General features: G+C 43.3%; 3 protein-coding genes across 4 annotated transcripts; 1 reads left to right on the forward strand and 2 right to left on the reverse strand.

Moving 5' to 3' along the window:
* Nucleotides 1–1,329: 1,329 nt before the first annotated feature.
* Nucleotides 1,330–3,069, reverse strand: fam78ba (family with sequence similarity 78 member Ba). Its single transcript, XM_034555135.1, has 3 exons — nt 2,792–3,069; nt 2,333–2,612; nt 1,330–1,614 (listed from the first exon to the last, which is right to left on the reverse strand). Exons 1-3 carry the CDS (start codon nt 3,052–3,054, stop codon nt 1,372–1,374), a joined length of 786 nt encoding a protein of 261 aa, XP_034411026.1. The 5' UTR covers nt 3,055–3,069; the 3' UTR covers nt 1,330–1,371.
* A 1,050-nt stretch (nt 3,070–4,119) lies between these two features.
* Nucleotides 4,120–9,399, forward strand: cmpk (cytidylate kinase). The gene is made up of 6 exons (XM_034555138.1): nt 4,120–4,397; nt 5,432–5,578; nt 6,393–6,545; nt 6,665–6,741; nt 7,012–7,108; nt 8,668–9,399. Exons 1-6 carry the CDS (start codon nt 4,254–4,256, stop codon nt 8,707–8,709), a joined length of 660 nt encoding a protein of 219 aa, XP_034411029.1. The 5' UTR covers nt 4,120–4,253; the 3' UTR covers nt 8,710–9,399.
* A 619-nt stretch (nt 9,400–10,018) lies between these two features.
* bcl6ab (BCL6A transcription repressor b) lies at nt 10,019–16,066 on the reverse strand. Of its 2 annotated transcripts, none has more exons than XM_034555137.1 (9): nt 15,993–16,066; nt 14,155–14,326; nt 13,804–14,025; nt 12,834–13,697; nt 12,604–12,731; nt 12,352–12,501; nt 12,124–12,254; nt 11,891–12,028; nt 10,019–11,654 (listed from the first exon to the last, which is right to left on the reverse strand). In XM_034555137.1, the coding sequence occupies exons 1-9, from the start codon at nt 16,021–16,023 to the stop codon at nt 11,511–11,513; spliced, it is 1,980 nt and encodes a 659-aa protein (XP_034411028.1). In that variant the 5' UTR covers nt 16,024–16,066; the 3' UTR covers nt 10,019–11,510. The 2 variants fall into 2 exon arrangements, with proteins under 2 accessions (XP_034411028.1, XP_034411027.1); XM_034555136.1 differs by having other exon boundaries at nt 10,020–11,654; nt 12,352–12,504.
* Nucleotides 16,067–16,372: the final 306 nt, after the last annotated feature.

A 16,372-nucleotide genomic window follows, 5' to 3' on the forward strand; every position in this document is an offset into this window, starting at 1 on the left:
TCTTTGCATAGTTTGGGATTTCGGAGCAAATGAGTTTATTTGGGTGGAGATAGTGAATGTGGTGAAGTGGACAGACGGGAGAAAAATGAGCAGGCAGGCGTGAACCTGGAGAGAAGCACAGATGGAGGATGAGTCATGTGACTCCTGTGTGGAGTGGCAGGCAGGAACCTGGACTGAGCCTATAGGATGACACAGGAGACCTTCATTGAGGATTATCTGCAGAACTACTGCACATAATATGCGTTAACGATGGGAGGAGAAACTGAGCTGTGACCTCATACGCCTGGTTTAATTCAACACAAGGAAACTGTTAAGAGTACATTTAGATTCCCTGATTGTAGGAAGATTTGTGTCACTTGGTGGTGCAACATGGCCGGATCCGTGCCACATCAAATCTACCTTGGGCCTGAGTACAATTTGGCCCCATTCCAGCTATCACCCTCTTGTTTTAAATTAGTTGTATGGCAATAATCCACATAATTGACATTGCACTTATTGAAAGCATAGCTGGCACTATTTATCTAATGCGGTAACAGGTCCAACTCCCCTCACTGATAGTTTGTCACCCATCTGAATAAAGTATCAGCTGCAGGACAGAGGCGAGGGAGTTGATATGTTGGTGCATAAGTTTGGTGTATTAGAAAAGCTCCAGTGAAAACTATAGCATATTGGTTTTTCTTCCAGACTTTTATGCAAGGTGGGTGCTCTTAATACAATCTGATTGATGCATGAGTTAATATTAACCTAAAAAGATTCATATAATACTTTGTCTCTTTTAAATTCTCTGAATACATCCTTTAACTCTGAGTGTGCTGAAGGCCGTTGTTGGCACTGACGAGGTTTAACCAGCCCACAGGGTTTTTTTTGGCTGACTTTTCAATCAAAATGTCTTCAGGTATCAAGTTATACAAAACAAATGCTATTCTTAAACTTCTCAAGGACAGTGTTTCTTGTCACTCTCACTCTCTCATGCAATAAGTTCTACATAAGGATGCGGTGTGCAGTTCTTGCTGTGGTCTAATTCCTCTGTGGTACGTTTAAAAACAGCGTTCCTTCTTCACTAAAAAGCAGGCAGAACTCTTTAATGCAGTCCAAAACTTGTCGAGGACCCAAAAAAAAGCTGTGATGCAACCCAGGCCCTTGACATTAGTTAGTTGTAGACTTCCATTCGGACACCAAGCTGATGTAATATCCACTCTGGCTTCTTATAATGGTCCACTAAAACCTTTCAGGGATAATGAGCAGCTGGCATCTTGAGCGCAGTGAAACCGTCACTTCTCACATAGGCTTCATGACTTCATCACCTTCCTCGTGCCCCCTTTTCTGCAGGAGGGAACAATTATTCTTTTGTCCGTGGAACCATTTCCCCTCTTATTTTGGCGGTATGACCACTAGTGGCGCTCCTCTCCGTGGCCTCCACATTAGCACTTGGGCGTCGTTGGCATTCGGCCTCCCCAGCGCGTTGGGAGGGATGGGCTCCTGGTAGTTAAGGATGTGCGGTTGCTCCTGGTAGGGACGACCCACCAAAGAGGCCCGAGAGCCCAGTGGCATGTCAGGGTCCACAGCAATGTCCACTCGCATCCGCCACCGCACCGTCTGCAACACAATACGCTCCTGGAGGAGGGGAGCAGCGTAATGTTATATGGGTCAATCCTGTATACGTGGATTTGTGCATACAGTACACAGAGTGTTTTGTTAAAGCTTAAGTTGATTGATTGTGCATCATGTCTTCTACTGCTTGTAGATGTGTAGTTCATGTTCATCCTTAATAAATGGTGTATTACTTCAGCTTTGTTAAACATCACTTTATCTTAAATGACACAGAAGAAAAATTGGCTAAAATGCTGAATTTGAACACCTGTTTTCTGTCCCTAGATAGATACTCTTCTTCTGCTCTTACCTTATCTTCTAACAATGAAGCAAACAAACCTGACAACCTTCTCTATAATATTCTAAAAAGAGTAAAAACTATTCCAGAAAGACAATACATGAATACTGTAAGTGTTTTGATACACACTTTAAGCTAGACCTATTTGGCCATTACGGGGGCTTTATTCAGCAGAGTTGAAGGCAATGATGAGGTACTTTGTAACTTTACACCAGAAAGGGAAAGCGCCGGGGGAGATGATTACATCACAGTCAGTCTATGTGTACAATGCAAGAGCAGTCTCTGAAGATGTATAGCCAGTGTTATATATTTGTACTACATAAGACAGAAATCAGCAAGAAAACTGGGAAAACGTTAGGAAAGAAACGCAACATTATGAAAATACGAGTGGGAGCAAATTGATATATCTCCAGTGTCAAGCTGCTCTCCAAGGTTTATTCCTACCTTGGTGACGGAGTTCATGGCCACCAGCCAGGTGATGAAACTCTGGTCCCTGGTGATGTGGGTGAGCATGGGCGTGTTGCTGTTGCTGATGGGGACAGCCCAGGTCACGCTGGGGTAGAAGTTGTCGTTCATGCTGACGGTGAGACGTGACGGTTTGGACGTGGGTCCGGTCAGGGTGACGGTCTCTGTGGTGTTGCCATACCAGGGGTAGCTGACGCCGTCTGAGTCGCTGATGGCCTTGACCCGACATTCTCGCAGCTCTGGTAACTCCCAGCTGGACCTGCGGCAGTGGACGGAGGAGGAGAAAGTTTTGCAGGTTCAGGTTTGTGTTCCAGATGTTCTGAGTGTGTGATATAAGCGGAGACAGCTGTGCACATCCAAACTTTACCCACCTAAACACACACACTGAGCACATGCAGTGGCAACAAGTCTGTCTTATAGGGTCTGTTGTACACTTACATGCCAATATCACCATAGGTGTTGTAGAACTCCATCTGGGTACAAGCCTGGATCCAGCCCACCACCCAGGTTTCATTGCGGGGCACTGGTGGCATCACAACCCCTGCTGAGGCCCGGAAGTAAGGCGTCTTGTAACGGAGCACAATCGGTGAGTTCTCCTCAATGATGGTGGGACACTGGTCGATAGAGGCTGATACCTCATACACCACAATGTTCTCCCGTCTGATGCGGGGCTTGCATGCAATGCTCTGAATACAGCCCATAGTGCAGGCGACAAGCAAAATGAGCAAAACCAGAGAAGAAGGGAGCGAATGATACCTGGCCAGTATGCACATCAGTCCCCTCCGGGGTCCACCCTTGCCTGAAGAGCAGATCTAATCTTTTAATTGCCCATCACCACTGATTGGTTGGGAATGAGAAAAAAGGAAAAGACAAATAACGGGGAGTATCAGAGTCACCATTGCTCTCAAACATAAAAGCGTCCACCATCATATTTTCGCGATGATATGGAGGTGAGAGCGCAACGGGGCCTGGGGGGAAGTATCACAGATCTCCGCAGCTTCCTCCCCCCGTTCTGCCTGCCGACTGCCGCACTGCCCTTGGCGCTCGTCCCCAGAAATCGCAATCCGGCCTCCCCTGGGCAGCTGCTGCTTCTCCGCCGTGCGTCCGGATGCTCCTCTGTTCCTCGGCGAGTCCACGCGTCCGGCTGCACGTCGGTGCCCCTTGATCCTGCTGCTCTGCTCCCGGCTCTGCGCCGTCATGTCAAGTGGCGACAGGGCAGCCAGGTGCGTCAGTCGAGGGGGGCTGGATGCCTTTTGTTTGCTTGGCTTTCCCCGTGTTAGCCCTACATTCGCGCGGTGTCCTCAAAAGACAAAATCGGACTCTTCATCACCTTGACCTACATGAAAATAAGCTTTATCCAAAAAGCAAGAATGTGTCTTATAAAGGCAAGAAAAACAGGGCTATAAAAGGCTATTTTTATGTTTTCCTCGCAATGTGCTTCCATTCTTGGGGATGCATGAATGGTGCATCATGAATGGGGGCAGCGAGGCAGCATAAACGTGCAGAAACAGTGACTATGCCCAGCCGCTCGAGCGTCTCTCCGCGTGTCGCCTCATCGTTACGTCTCCTCGAGCCGGTGAGCATCGTGGACCGGAGAGCATCCTTTTCCAGCCGTCTTGTTCAATTTGGAGGTGCTGATGCTAGAAAGGCAGGGGAGGGGCGTCACCCGACCTCTGCATTGAAAAAAAAAAAATAACAAGTGCACGTGGGCGTGGCTACATCCTTGCGTCACTCTCCGATGTGAAATCCCATTGGTCGCTGAAGTCAACAGCGGAAGTGGTGTCGTTCGTGCCCGTCGACTTCCTACTCCCCAAAACTGACACGCATTCACCGGCCAACTTGGCTCGTTTTATGTGTCCCCACCCCGCCGGTTCACTTCTGTAGCTGCTGGCGCTGGTTTATGATCGGCTTTTTGCTCGGTAGCGTGTCTCAGAGGGCGAAGAGCTTTTTGTACCGGGTGTCACTCGTGATGAAGCCGCAGGTCGTGTTCGTGCTGGGCGGGCCTGGAGCAGGCAAAGGGACCCAATGCTCCAAAATCGTGGAGGTAATTTACGAGAGATGGCGAGAGAAAAGACAATGAAAACTACCGGTTTGGGCGGCTGTGATTTAGCATGTCGTGACGAAAATGTAATTAAGTAATCTTCAGAATGGTTGTGCCCTTTTAATCGTGCCTTTTTTAAAGAGGTAATGTCTTGATTTAATTGACTTCCGGTTGTCCTCTAAAATGAACCTGTGTTAGCCAGCTAGCCAGTTAGCCACACACGATGGTCGGTTACTACACTTTATGGGCTCATAAACGACCATGTGCACCTGAATACAGAAGATACACAATACAGCGTTAATACTCTTCATTCTTCTGAAACTCCACTATTAATTTCTGTTATGCGAGTCAAAGCAGTGACATGTAGCCCAGTGTTAATTAAGTGTTGCGCTGTCAACCGCCTCAATGAATCGGCTCAATTAAGTGACGGATAGTCAGCCGGAGATGCCTTATTGACTATGTCGTTACCTTATCATGGACTCCTTTCCGGACTGGGCTTGGTCACGCCACCATCGCCTTTGAACAAACAGAAGCAGTTGGGGACAAAGACATTGACTGGCTATGGGACTTTTTATATAATCACTCTATACAGGTGTAAGGGATGGTGAGTCATACGTCAACATAATTCACCTCAACGTGGAATGTGTACATTGAAGGCATCGTTATTACAGTTTCCATCCAAATGTCTGCAGTTATGCCCTCACTCCGCCCGCTGTGGATTATGTGATGTGTGTGTTTGACTGAGCGAGAGACTGTATAACTATTTCTGGTCACGGATGGTGTTGGCTGTTGTGCTTCAAGGGTGCTGGTTGAGCCTGAATGGCAGCTATGCATAGAGGCTCCTTTCATTCAGTGCACTTCACGTCTTGTCAAATACAGATCTTTAGTCTTAATATAAATCTAAATGGCCGTCCATCACTTTCTCCTCACCAGAGTAATTCATTCTTGATGGCTAGTTCAGAAGGGCTTTGCTATGAGATACAAATTCCATCACCTGAAATCAACTTAAAATAAAAAACAACGTTTGTCTCTCCCAGAATTACAACTACACCCATTTGTCGGCTGGGGACTTGCTGAGGGCAGAGCGATCCCGAAAGGAGTCAGAGTTTGGACAGCTCATTGACAACTACATCAAGGAGGGCAAAATTGTCCCTGTGGAGATCACCATCAACTTACTCAGGAAGGTATGCACTAAGTAAATGCTGTATGTCAGGTTTACGTTTGTTTGTTTCGCAAGACTCAACTTCTAACCAATTAGCCTGCCTGGGCGCAGACACTTTTGTTCAGGACCTGTTTGTTGAGTCATAGAGGACACAAGAAAATAAAACTACAAAAAAATGCTTTGAATTTCAGTCTACTCTCTTGGCCAATATCTGGGCAGAACCTCTTTTTTTGTTTAGTGCTGAAACCAAGCAAATTACTCAATTTATAGGCTGTGACAATCAATACATCGATTTCATTTATACATAAAGTCAATTAGTTAAAGTGCAACATACAGCGTTCAGAGCATTAATATAGCAGCAAACAACAATTTGCTATATAAAGATACAGTGGCATAGTGTCTACCTCAACAGAGAAAGTTGCTATACACGTTGAATAATATAAACAGTTACTTACTATGTACTTTGAGATACTTTGGTTTAGTGGGAATGAGGGTAGTAAAAAAGTAATTGGTAAGTTTGATTTGCTGTTGTCATTATTTTTGATTTGAAAGACTCTCCCGTAATTGCTGCTCTATTTTTGTTCCTGATAAAATTATATGGTTTCCAACCCAATACCTCTTCTGATATGGATCATTGCTAATGTTTGAATGTCGAGAATCACAGATGCACTTCATCAAGGTGCCTGGTTTGTCAGAACCATGATGCCATTTTCTTTTCATGTAGACGTACACAGAGCACATTGAGTATAATTGATATGTCCATGTCAGTTGAATGAGTTGCATTAATTCACATTACAAGTAAAGTATTTATGCATTGTTGTTTTCTGTTTTGTAAGGCAATGGAAGAGACCATGCAGAAAGACGATAAAAAGTTCCGTTTCCTCATAGATGGTTTCCCCCGAAACGAGGACAACCTTACGGGGTGGGACACCGTTATGGTTGGCAAAGCAGATGTCAAATTTGTGCTTTTCTTTGACTGCAGCAATGAGGTGAGTCATGGAAACTAGAAAGCTAAAACTCTTCCAGCTTTTTTTACACAGGGAACTGAGGAGATATCCTCAGAGACATCTTACACTGAGCTCCAGATTTATGTATTTTTTGTCCACAGGTTTGCATCGACAGATGTCTAGAAAGAGGGAAGAGCAGTGGACGCACAGATGACAACAGAGAAAGCTTGGAGAAAAGGTATTATTGTGCAAGAAGAAAATACATTCCCTCAGACTTTAATAGTATTGAACCGCAGAAGTTTGTACTGCTGCCTTTAACATTTCATGAACTGATTTATTTCTGTCTGTAACAAAGTACATCAAGCACATCTGATTGGTATAGATTTGTCTGGCCCATTTAGCTGAGTGTTGGATTCCTGCATGTATGTTTTTGACCTAATTTGTGTCTCCTTTGAGTCCCCTGTGTCATCTGGCCCCAATAACCAGGCTTTTTTTTTTTTTTTTGCAGAATCCAAACTTACCTGCAGTCTACGCGACCAATCATTGAACTGTATGAGAAACGCGGCAAAGTGCACACTGTAGACGCCTCTCGCTCCTTGGATAAGGTGAGTAAAAGGCATCGCCTGTAGGAAAACAGCCATGAGCGCCATGCGCCATACGTAGATTTCTCAAGGGACATTTTGTGGGTGCAGCCAAGGAAGAGGTGTCACTCTGTGCAAAGAAGCACTTAAAAAGACATGAGAGGGGTTTCACACTAATATCCTCAGTCTAATAAAAAATTTTATTACATCTGGTTGTGGTAATTTGAAGAAATGCGTCTTAAAGGCAGTTCCGCATTAGCTTGCACATCAGGATGTAAGATGTAAGGCAGCAGCATTTACCAGATTAAGTCCAGTCGCACTTTACTGGCCACATTGTTGCCAAGTAGTTTGTTCTATTTGTCAACAAAGTCCATCAACTTTAGGGGGAAAAAATCTGTGGAAACAGAGAACTTAATTCAGGCTTTGAGGTGTCACTGATGTACATACATGGTAGAACAGGGAAATCCTCCAGTCAGGCAGAAGGGAAAACTTCCCCAAATGTGTAAACCAAAGGGGAAATGCCTTAATATGTAGTTCATCTGGTGGCCACTAGATGCTCTTCAACGATCACGCAAGAAAAGAAAATACTGGATTTGTAAAGTCAAAAGTTTCAATAGTTGATCAAAAATAAAGAAACAGGGCTGACGTCATAGACTCTAAGTCCAAGATGTTGCATGGCCTCGATGGGGCACTGGCAACAGTTCGGTAAAGTTTATGGATTTTTTTCCAGCTGGATGTTATTTTATTTGGCATTAATTGCTAACATTTGGGGATTGAGTGCCTCTATCTAAAGGGGGGGAAACAAAAACAACAACAAGACAGATTTTAAAGTCTCCCTCTAGTCAAAAATATGTTTTGCTTATGGTTTCTTGACTTGGATGCTTAAGTTTGACAGCGAAGGCTGTTTTCACCTTTGTTTGCCGAAGGTGGAAAGTTACTCTGTGCTCACCTTCAATCTGAGTTTAAGATGTGAATGTACCAGCTGATTTTGACATCTTAGTAACTAGTTTCAAAGCCAATCGTGGTCCAATATGCAACTTACTGTTTAATAGTTAAACTTCTGACATGAAAGAGTGGATATCTTATGTTATTCAGCAATAACAATTGTATATTATATTTAAACTTGTCTGTAGGGGGTCTTTATCTACATTTTAATTTGCCTGGAAGTGAAAACAAAAAGCAAAAATGTTTCCCCAACTGAATAGTTGTAAACATCTATCAGATGTCTTGCCCACGGACACATAGACATGGACTGTGGGAGCTGTGGAATCTAACCGCTCTACCTCTGTGCCACAGCTGCCTCAATAATGAATATTGAAAAATAATCCTCAATTGCAGTTCTACCTTGAGATAAAATCCTTCTGAGGGATCCTTCTGGACCTTTTTTATGAAGCCGTTTCACCTCATCCCCAAATCTCACCAGTGAAGTTGATGAATGAAATGCTCAAATGCTTTTCTCTGTATTTTACTTAGGATCTGAGTGCTGAATATGGCCAGTGTTTCGGGCTACTCTTGTTAGTTTGAGTTTTGTAATTGTTCAGTCTTCTTATGGATGAACTCTCACCGTCTTTTTCCTTTTTCAGGTGTTTGCTGATGTGAAAGTCGTCCTCGACAAAGAGGGTTGAGGTTCCCCAACTGCCAACAACATTCACTTATCTACTTTTTTTTTAGTTTTCTTTATCAACTGCAAGTACACTATAACACGTTGATATGTCCATTCATATGACTTTTCCCTCCTTTTGGTTACATATTTCCATCTATTTGTGTGTGTGTGTGTGTGTGTGTGTGTGTGTGTGTGTGTGTGTGTGTGTGTGTGTGCACAATATGTATTGGTATGAATGAGAAGTAGCGTTGCCGAACATCTAGTTCATGCTCACAAGAGTTATGCTCATCATAGTTTGAGGCCTTTGCCTAAGAACAAAGTGTATAATTAACTTAGACACTTCTTTTGTCAAAGCTCTAGCAGTTAAAGTCTCCACAAAAATGTTATCCTCAGAGTATCATGCCACTGGAAGCAGCCATAATGCTGTAGACCAAATAGTTTGAGCTGATGACGACAGACTGGGATCGATTTAAGACTAAACATCCAATAGCCTCCAAATAAAATGCATGAACCATCTGTCTCATGTTGAATGGGCAGGAGCAGGCGCTTTTCTGCCATGTAGAGTTATCAGGTAGATGTTTGTATCACAGCGCCTCGATGTGCTTCATCACAGATATGACACTTGTGACTAATCACAGAGAAAACATGAAGATGACAATTTGTTAACTCTGTACTGTATCTGCTTGATGGAAAAGTAAAAACGTTTACTTTTCCCCCTTGTTTTGCTCAATTAATCTAGTTAATATTTAGTAAATACTAAGTGAGGGTTGTTTATTCATACAGTATGTGTTTTTTCAGTTTTCTTCTCACTATATGTTAATATATATATATATATATATATATGTATGTATATGTATTTTGCTGTAGTCATTACTTTAAAATATTTTTGAAGATGTTAACGGCTGCACAAGGTTTTAAAAATTCACAAAACCTAATAGCTTTCAACCCTTATCAGCCAGCAGGGGGCGCTAGACCTCACTCATTTTAGCAGGTTGTCATTTGGAATTTCACAAAGGAGGGAAAAATACTCATTCATCATTAAATAATAAATGGTTGGTGAAATACAAAATTATGTTTACATTTATAAGTATAAAAGTGCTAAATATAGATCTTTAACAGATACATGTGTTATTTATTATGTCTTATCTAAATCTATTATTAACGTTTTCTTTGTTCTATCAGTATTTTTTTATATCTATATACATCACTAATAATTGTAAAGCATTTCTGTATTTCACAATTCATATATTTGAGAAAGTGATTTACTAATTCAAATGGGTAATTCAAATGTCACTGTTAATTTATTCACGTTATTATTGATAAGTCACTTTTGTCCTCACTTTTCCTCACACAAATAGAGGCTAATTGATTGGCTAACTAAACCTGTGCTCTTCCAAATGCTCACTGCAAGTCTGTCTTTTTTTATACTGTGGAGGAGAATAAATGATGGTTCTTAAGAGTGAACACCAGGGTCGGCCACAGAGAAGCAAGTATACTTTACTTATACCTACAACACTACTAGAATATTATATTAAATACGTCAAAGTTCACTTACATCTTTGCTAAAAACATCTCACTTGAAAATAATGAACAATTAGTGCACCAATTGCTACATTAAACATTTTTATTTTTATTATATGACATATGTCATATATATATATATATATATAATCTGCAGTTATAAAGCAATTTGCTTACATATATCGAATATTCCTGAGCGTTGTTTAGCTTGAGGCCTGGTGCATCTGCATCTTAAGAGCCACACATTTAACAGATATCAGCTTCCAAAACAACAGTACCAGACTTGCATACACATGACAACAGGGAAATGTACCAAATGTAAAATGCATCACAACAGCAGTTTATCCTTTCATATACTCAAAGTTATAACACATTAATGGTTAGTCTGGGTAGGTAGCAAATATATAAGTGTGAATGTAAGGCACTATTCAAACTGGTTCGTACGAGAGCACTATAATACAAATAGTTAGATACAATACAATCAGACTTAAATGATCCCGCTGAGGAACAAGGATCATTGCACGACCAAAACGTAATAAAATACATCAAATAAAACTTTGAATATAAATAAGAAAATAGCAAGTGCTGGGCAAAGGGTCTAAACAATTTAAACATTACATTTTTACATTTTAAGTAGAAATATTTTACTGAAAATAAATGAATTACAGCATTATGAGTATGTGCAAAATACCAAGAGGCTAGAAATGATTGAAAAAAGGAAATATGTACATAGCAATTAAAAAAAAAAAAAAGAATACGCGTACCATAAGCTGTGAGATGGCAAAAACAACAAACCATTTTGTTAACGACAAACTCAAAAGTAAATATACTTGTACTCTGCCAGCAGATGGCAATCTGAAAATATATTATCTTATTTACATAAAATAACCGAATGGAAAATAACTGCATGAACTGTGACCACATTGCTGGGAAAATTCATATCAATATCTACAGAAAAACTGTAACAGTGATTCTCAGTCTGAATGAGGAAGAGGACTGTCCTTCAACGCTGACATTCTGTTGAGTGATTTGCAAAATAGAGAAAAGACTGCTCAAATTTACATTCAAAATGTTCATTCTGTTGTTAGATAGTCACAACAAAAGCATACACTTCTACAATCTTTGAAATACCAAAGAGCTTAAAGTATGTGCATAATTTACAAATGCATGATGGATATATATATATATATATATATATATATATATATATATATATATATATATATAATAAAAACCTTTGAACAACATGGCGGGCGGTGCAAAAGGAAAACTAAAATGACACGCATGGGGACTGCAGCGGGCTTAGCAGGACTTCACCAGGCCCGTGAGCATGTTGCTAGGAGTCCTGCGGTACTGAGCCTTGGTGTTGGTGACCGCGCCGTGCTTCTGTCGCAGATGAAGCCTCAGCTGACTCTTGTGTCGGAAGTGGAGGTCACATTTCTCACACTGGAGGAGAAGAGAGCAATAATTTAGAAGAAGTCTTTTAAAAAAAAAAAAAAAAAAAAAGGTGACAGTTTCATCCCCCAATCCCCACAGCTACAGTTCATAGCTCTCTAGGATTACCTCTGAGGGTTTATATATAACTATAGATAGGCACATGGATCATGTGGGAGAAGGGATTACTCTCTTTTTAGCCAGCAGACGCGGTGGATAAGGAGGAAGGGAGTGACGAGGAGGCTTACATGATAAGGCTTCTCTCCTGTGTGAATGCGCATGTGGCTCTTGAGCGTCTGAAGGTGGCGGAAGTGAGTCCCACAGATCTCACAGGGGTACGGCTTCTCTCCCGTGTGAATTAACACATGGGCACGAAGATGGGCCACCTGGAGGACAATAAAACATATATTAAAATACGTACAATTAAAAAGCAGTGGTTTGACATGTGCGACGCTGTACTTTTCTTTTCTCTCTCTCTCACCTGGACAAATCTGGAACCGCATGTCTCACACTTATATGGCTTTTCTCCAGAGTGGATGCGGGTATGCGTCTTGAGGTTGGCCGGCCGGTTGAACTGAGCGCCGCAGATGTTGCAGTGGTAGGGTTTTGAACCTGGAAGAGGAGATCAGCAGGTTGTGCAATGAATGAAACGGTCACATCCAATCCAGTCACCTTGATGCTACTTTAAAAAGGAAATTATTAATCTTACCGCTGTGAACGGTCTTGTGGCTGGCCAGGTTGCCCTTGTAGCGGAAGGCGGCCTGGCAGCAGTCACACTTGTATGGCTTGTCACTGTGAACCTGGGCCATGTGTTCTTTCAGGGAATCTTGTTCTGTGAACTTGGAGTCACATCCGTTGCCTTCTGTACAAAGAAGCAACAAAATCAATGTCAATTCAACACGCCTCTGGTTTTGTTTAAAGTAATTGTGTTAATGGGATGGCACTTGCGGAGTCCACTCACCACAGCTGGAGGAGGAACACTCTGAGTGTAGTTTGGTGGCGTCATCTCGGCTGTATGAGTCCGGAGACAGGTGACCCATTTCCATGCACCGGGGGCTCTCACAGCCACAAGAGGAGCATCTGCGGTAGCTGAACAGAGACAGACGACCACAGAGTTCAAATAAAGTTGAGTTCTTCGCTTAACAATTTGTATTATGTTGATATGTTCTCACAATGAGTTAAGAGTTTTACCTGATGCTGCTACAGGTGCTGCTGCTGCAGCTGTCCACACTCTGAGACATGAGGATTTCTTCTCTGTGATTGTCGGCTCCGTCTTCTGCCTGGAGCTCACCGTGTCCACTGGATGCACCACTCCCACAGTGGCTCAGCGTCGGGGACATGGCTACAGCTTCCGCACTGCCTCCCTGAGCCTCCTTTTCATTCTCATCAGGAGATCGGTTCATCACGATCAACTTATACTTCTTCCAGTTGCGGGCCTTGGCGTCGTTAGGGCAGTCCGGGGGCTGTCGGAGGCTCAGCGTGGCGTTTTTGCTGCTGTTGGACTCAGTGGGCGAGTTGGGCTGGCAGTCAGATCTGAGGGGGCTTTGAGGGCTGCAAATCACACCTTTGCTAAAACCCGGGGACAATCTTAGGCAGCTGGTTAGTGGATACTGAATGTCGTCTTCCTCCACGTGAGTTACAGGCCTTTGGAGGCTCTCGTGGGCTCCTGCAGGTCGGATGATAGTGGTGGGGATACCGGGGTGGGATGGCACAGGGTGGGAGATGATGGTGGTGGACTCGTTGTGAGCCATGTTGGCGCTGGTTACCTGCAAGCATTGTTTCTGGGACAAAGCCCCTCCTCTAGGAAGGTCGCTGACCTTATAGGTACCTTCCAGCATCCCAGCAGGGACAGGAAGGTCACCATAGACGTGATTGGAACCAGAGGTGTTGATACCCCTGAAAACATTAGGGATGAAGCCCCTGCACTCCTGGAGAGGGTATGAGGTTGACATGTGGTTGCTTTTATAGTCTGGCTCTTTCTCGTCAACAGGCATCAAAGCAGGAATCTCCTCAGTCAGATGTGATGAGTTGATCTCTACCTCTTCAATCTGATGCCTGCAGAGACATATTCAATGAGATGTTATGAATTCCAACTCAGATCTCATCCATTTTACCAAGACATTAGAGTGCGTCTTGTCACATTTTCTTTTTCCCCCTTTACCTGGACTTGATGAACCTGTGGCAGGTGTCGGCCACATGTTCCATCTGTAGGTAGATGGCCGTGTTCATCGTGGCCAGGACCAGACTGTCCTTAAGGTCCAGACAGGATGTGTACATGAAGTCCAGCAAGACGGAGAAACCCTTGGAGTCCACTTTGGGGTCTAAGCTGATGGCACCAAGGTTTGCGTTCTTGGGGTCCATGAACACAGAATAAAAGAAACCACTGCAAGAGAACAAAAGAGAGGGGGATACAATGTTATTGAACATTGTTAATTTGGGATACGGTCGTGTCAGGGGCAGTGATTAAAACTAAAGCAAGTACTCATGCTGCTGAACTTATGATGGTGAATACCTGCAGGCCACCAAGATGGCCTTGTGAGCATGGAAATGCTCTCCGTCCACCTGTATGGTGACATCAGTCAGGATGTTCCTGCTGCGGAGGCGGTTAAAGTTGAGCAGGACGTCGCCTGCATGGCGTGTGAATTGAATGCAGTCATCTGCAGTCGTGGCCATGCTGTTACAATCTGAGCAAGGGCAACAAATAACAAATAAATCATTATTGGCAACTCTAAAAAGTGATCCAATGTTAAATGTAGAGACAGCCGGGAGCAAAGAGAGGTGCACATAGCTGAGAAAAACATGGAGTATATTGCCACAAATATGAGCATAACCAAAATATTGCTTCACTACTCAATAATAATGTGTGCACTGTATAAACAATGGCAGCATTCAAATTAGGTTGTTTTATTTATCTTAAACTCTAAGCTTAAGTACATTGTAATCAATTATAATGAGTAAATTGTAAATTAACGAACACTTATAGGATAATAAACACACCCATGTCATCATGCTTATCTATGACGCGCCACCTGCCGCCAGGGATCAAAACCTTGAACGTGACAAGTGTCTTCCCGTGTTCCATCAAGGAGCGGCGCCATTGCAAACAGAAAAGTAAAAAGGGAGTTTCACTAAACCCTCTCAGCCATGGCGTGCTTCTTACTCGGCCTTTATGACGGTGTTATCACGGGAGGCAATATGTTTTAACATATATATCATAGATATGTATTGTCCGGTTGTCAGAACAACGCTGGTCATCTTCTTTTTTTTTTGGAGGCGACAAACACATGTTCGCAGTGTGTGTGCAGACATTGAACGTGCACACGGTACACAAACGCAACACCGCTGACTTCTCGTGGTAAATAACGGGTGTCGCTGCGGCTCGTGGACGGCGTGCAGACGGCGTGCAGCGGGGCTGCAGACCGCGGCGCTGGCCGCCTGCAGCCCGGAGGTTGTCAACGGGCTTTGACATCGAGCACATTCCGTCCCCGCTGCTCAGATTAAGTTGCCAGCAACGTTACACAGAGAGGTTTCCTGTTCCCCAAAGTAGAACTCAGTCGTCTCCTTCAGCACATTAACGCGAAAACTCCTCTTTGCTCGACTGATATCTCGAGTTATGACATATTATTAGGACTAAACCGAGACAGCGTGATTTCGTAGGATGTTATTTCCAAGGAGTGGTTATAGTTGTTGCTGCGTAACTTCGGCTGAGCAGGCCGGGATCAAGTCGGTTCAAGTTTACAAACAATGTGTTTTACTGACAAGTCTGGAGATTGTACTGCAGATTAGTTTTGTTGTTGTTGTATTTATTTATTTATTTTTTAATTAAAACTTCTGGAAAGTCACCCGCTCTACGTTGGAGACATTTAGTGAAGTGAAGATTGTTTTCTCGACATAAGAAATGCGCAGAGCAAACTGCGGTGGGACAACCAGATCGACTTGTCCTGTTGCGCCACTTTTTGTTTGCGCCTCCAACAAATGCTGTAACAACATATAACTATAAACGGTCCAAAATAATACCGAGCTTGCTATTAATACAGATGGCTGCCTAAGCTAAAAAGGATAACGCCGCCCAAAAAACAAACATAGACAGCTATTAAAGTACACAAGGTGCAATTAAATCCGCACGCAGCCTCACGAGCCTCACTTCCGTCTCACGTTCACAACACAATCAAAGACAGCGCAGCTATCAAAGTCAACCATCAAACTCCAAATCTGTTAGTTCACAACGAAATCACTAAATATGCAAAATATCGAAACGATTCCAGCCCCCGGAGCAGTCACACGAGCATCTGCTACTTCACCACACTTCTGACCTAATGCTGGGAAAATAGGAAAGAAAAAAAAAGTCACCTTGTAAAAGTTTCCTCGAAACTCTGTGCATCGCCAGTTCTGAGAATCCAGTTCTAAGAAACACAACAGCCCAATTCTCGGAATTTCAACAGAGGACCGTACCATTATCTGCGCGGCGGGGGAGCTGCTCCCCCCCACACCCCACACCATCTGCGTCATGTCCACCCTCTACCCTCAATACTGCACGGTGTTACATTTGCGATGAGCCGCAAATAACAATTACTCCTTTGTGTTTGGTCAGTGCGGTGTGAGTAGTTGTATCAGTTAATAACTTTGTTTCCTAGTGGGTTAAGCTCCCTGTGTAGTGGCCGGGTCCGAGTGCAAGGTCAGCTGACCGAGTTATAAATACCGTGGGGAATATGAGAGCATGTGAGTAAACC

Source organism: Cyclopterus lumpus, chromosome 17 (assembly GCF_009769545.1).
Source record: "Cyclopterus lumpus isolate fCycLum1 chromosome 17, fCycLum1.pri, whole genome shotgun sequence".
In the NCBI taxonomy this organism is placed as follows: Eukaryota; Metazoa; Chordata; class Actinopteri; order Perciformes; family Cyclopteridae; genus Cyclopterus; species Cyclopterus lumpus.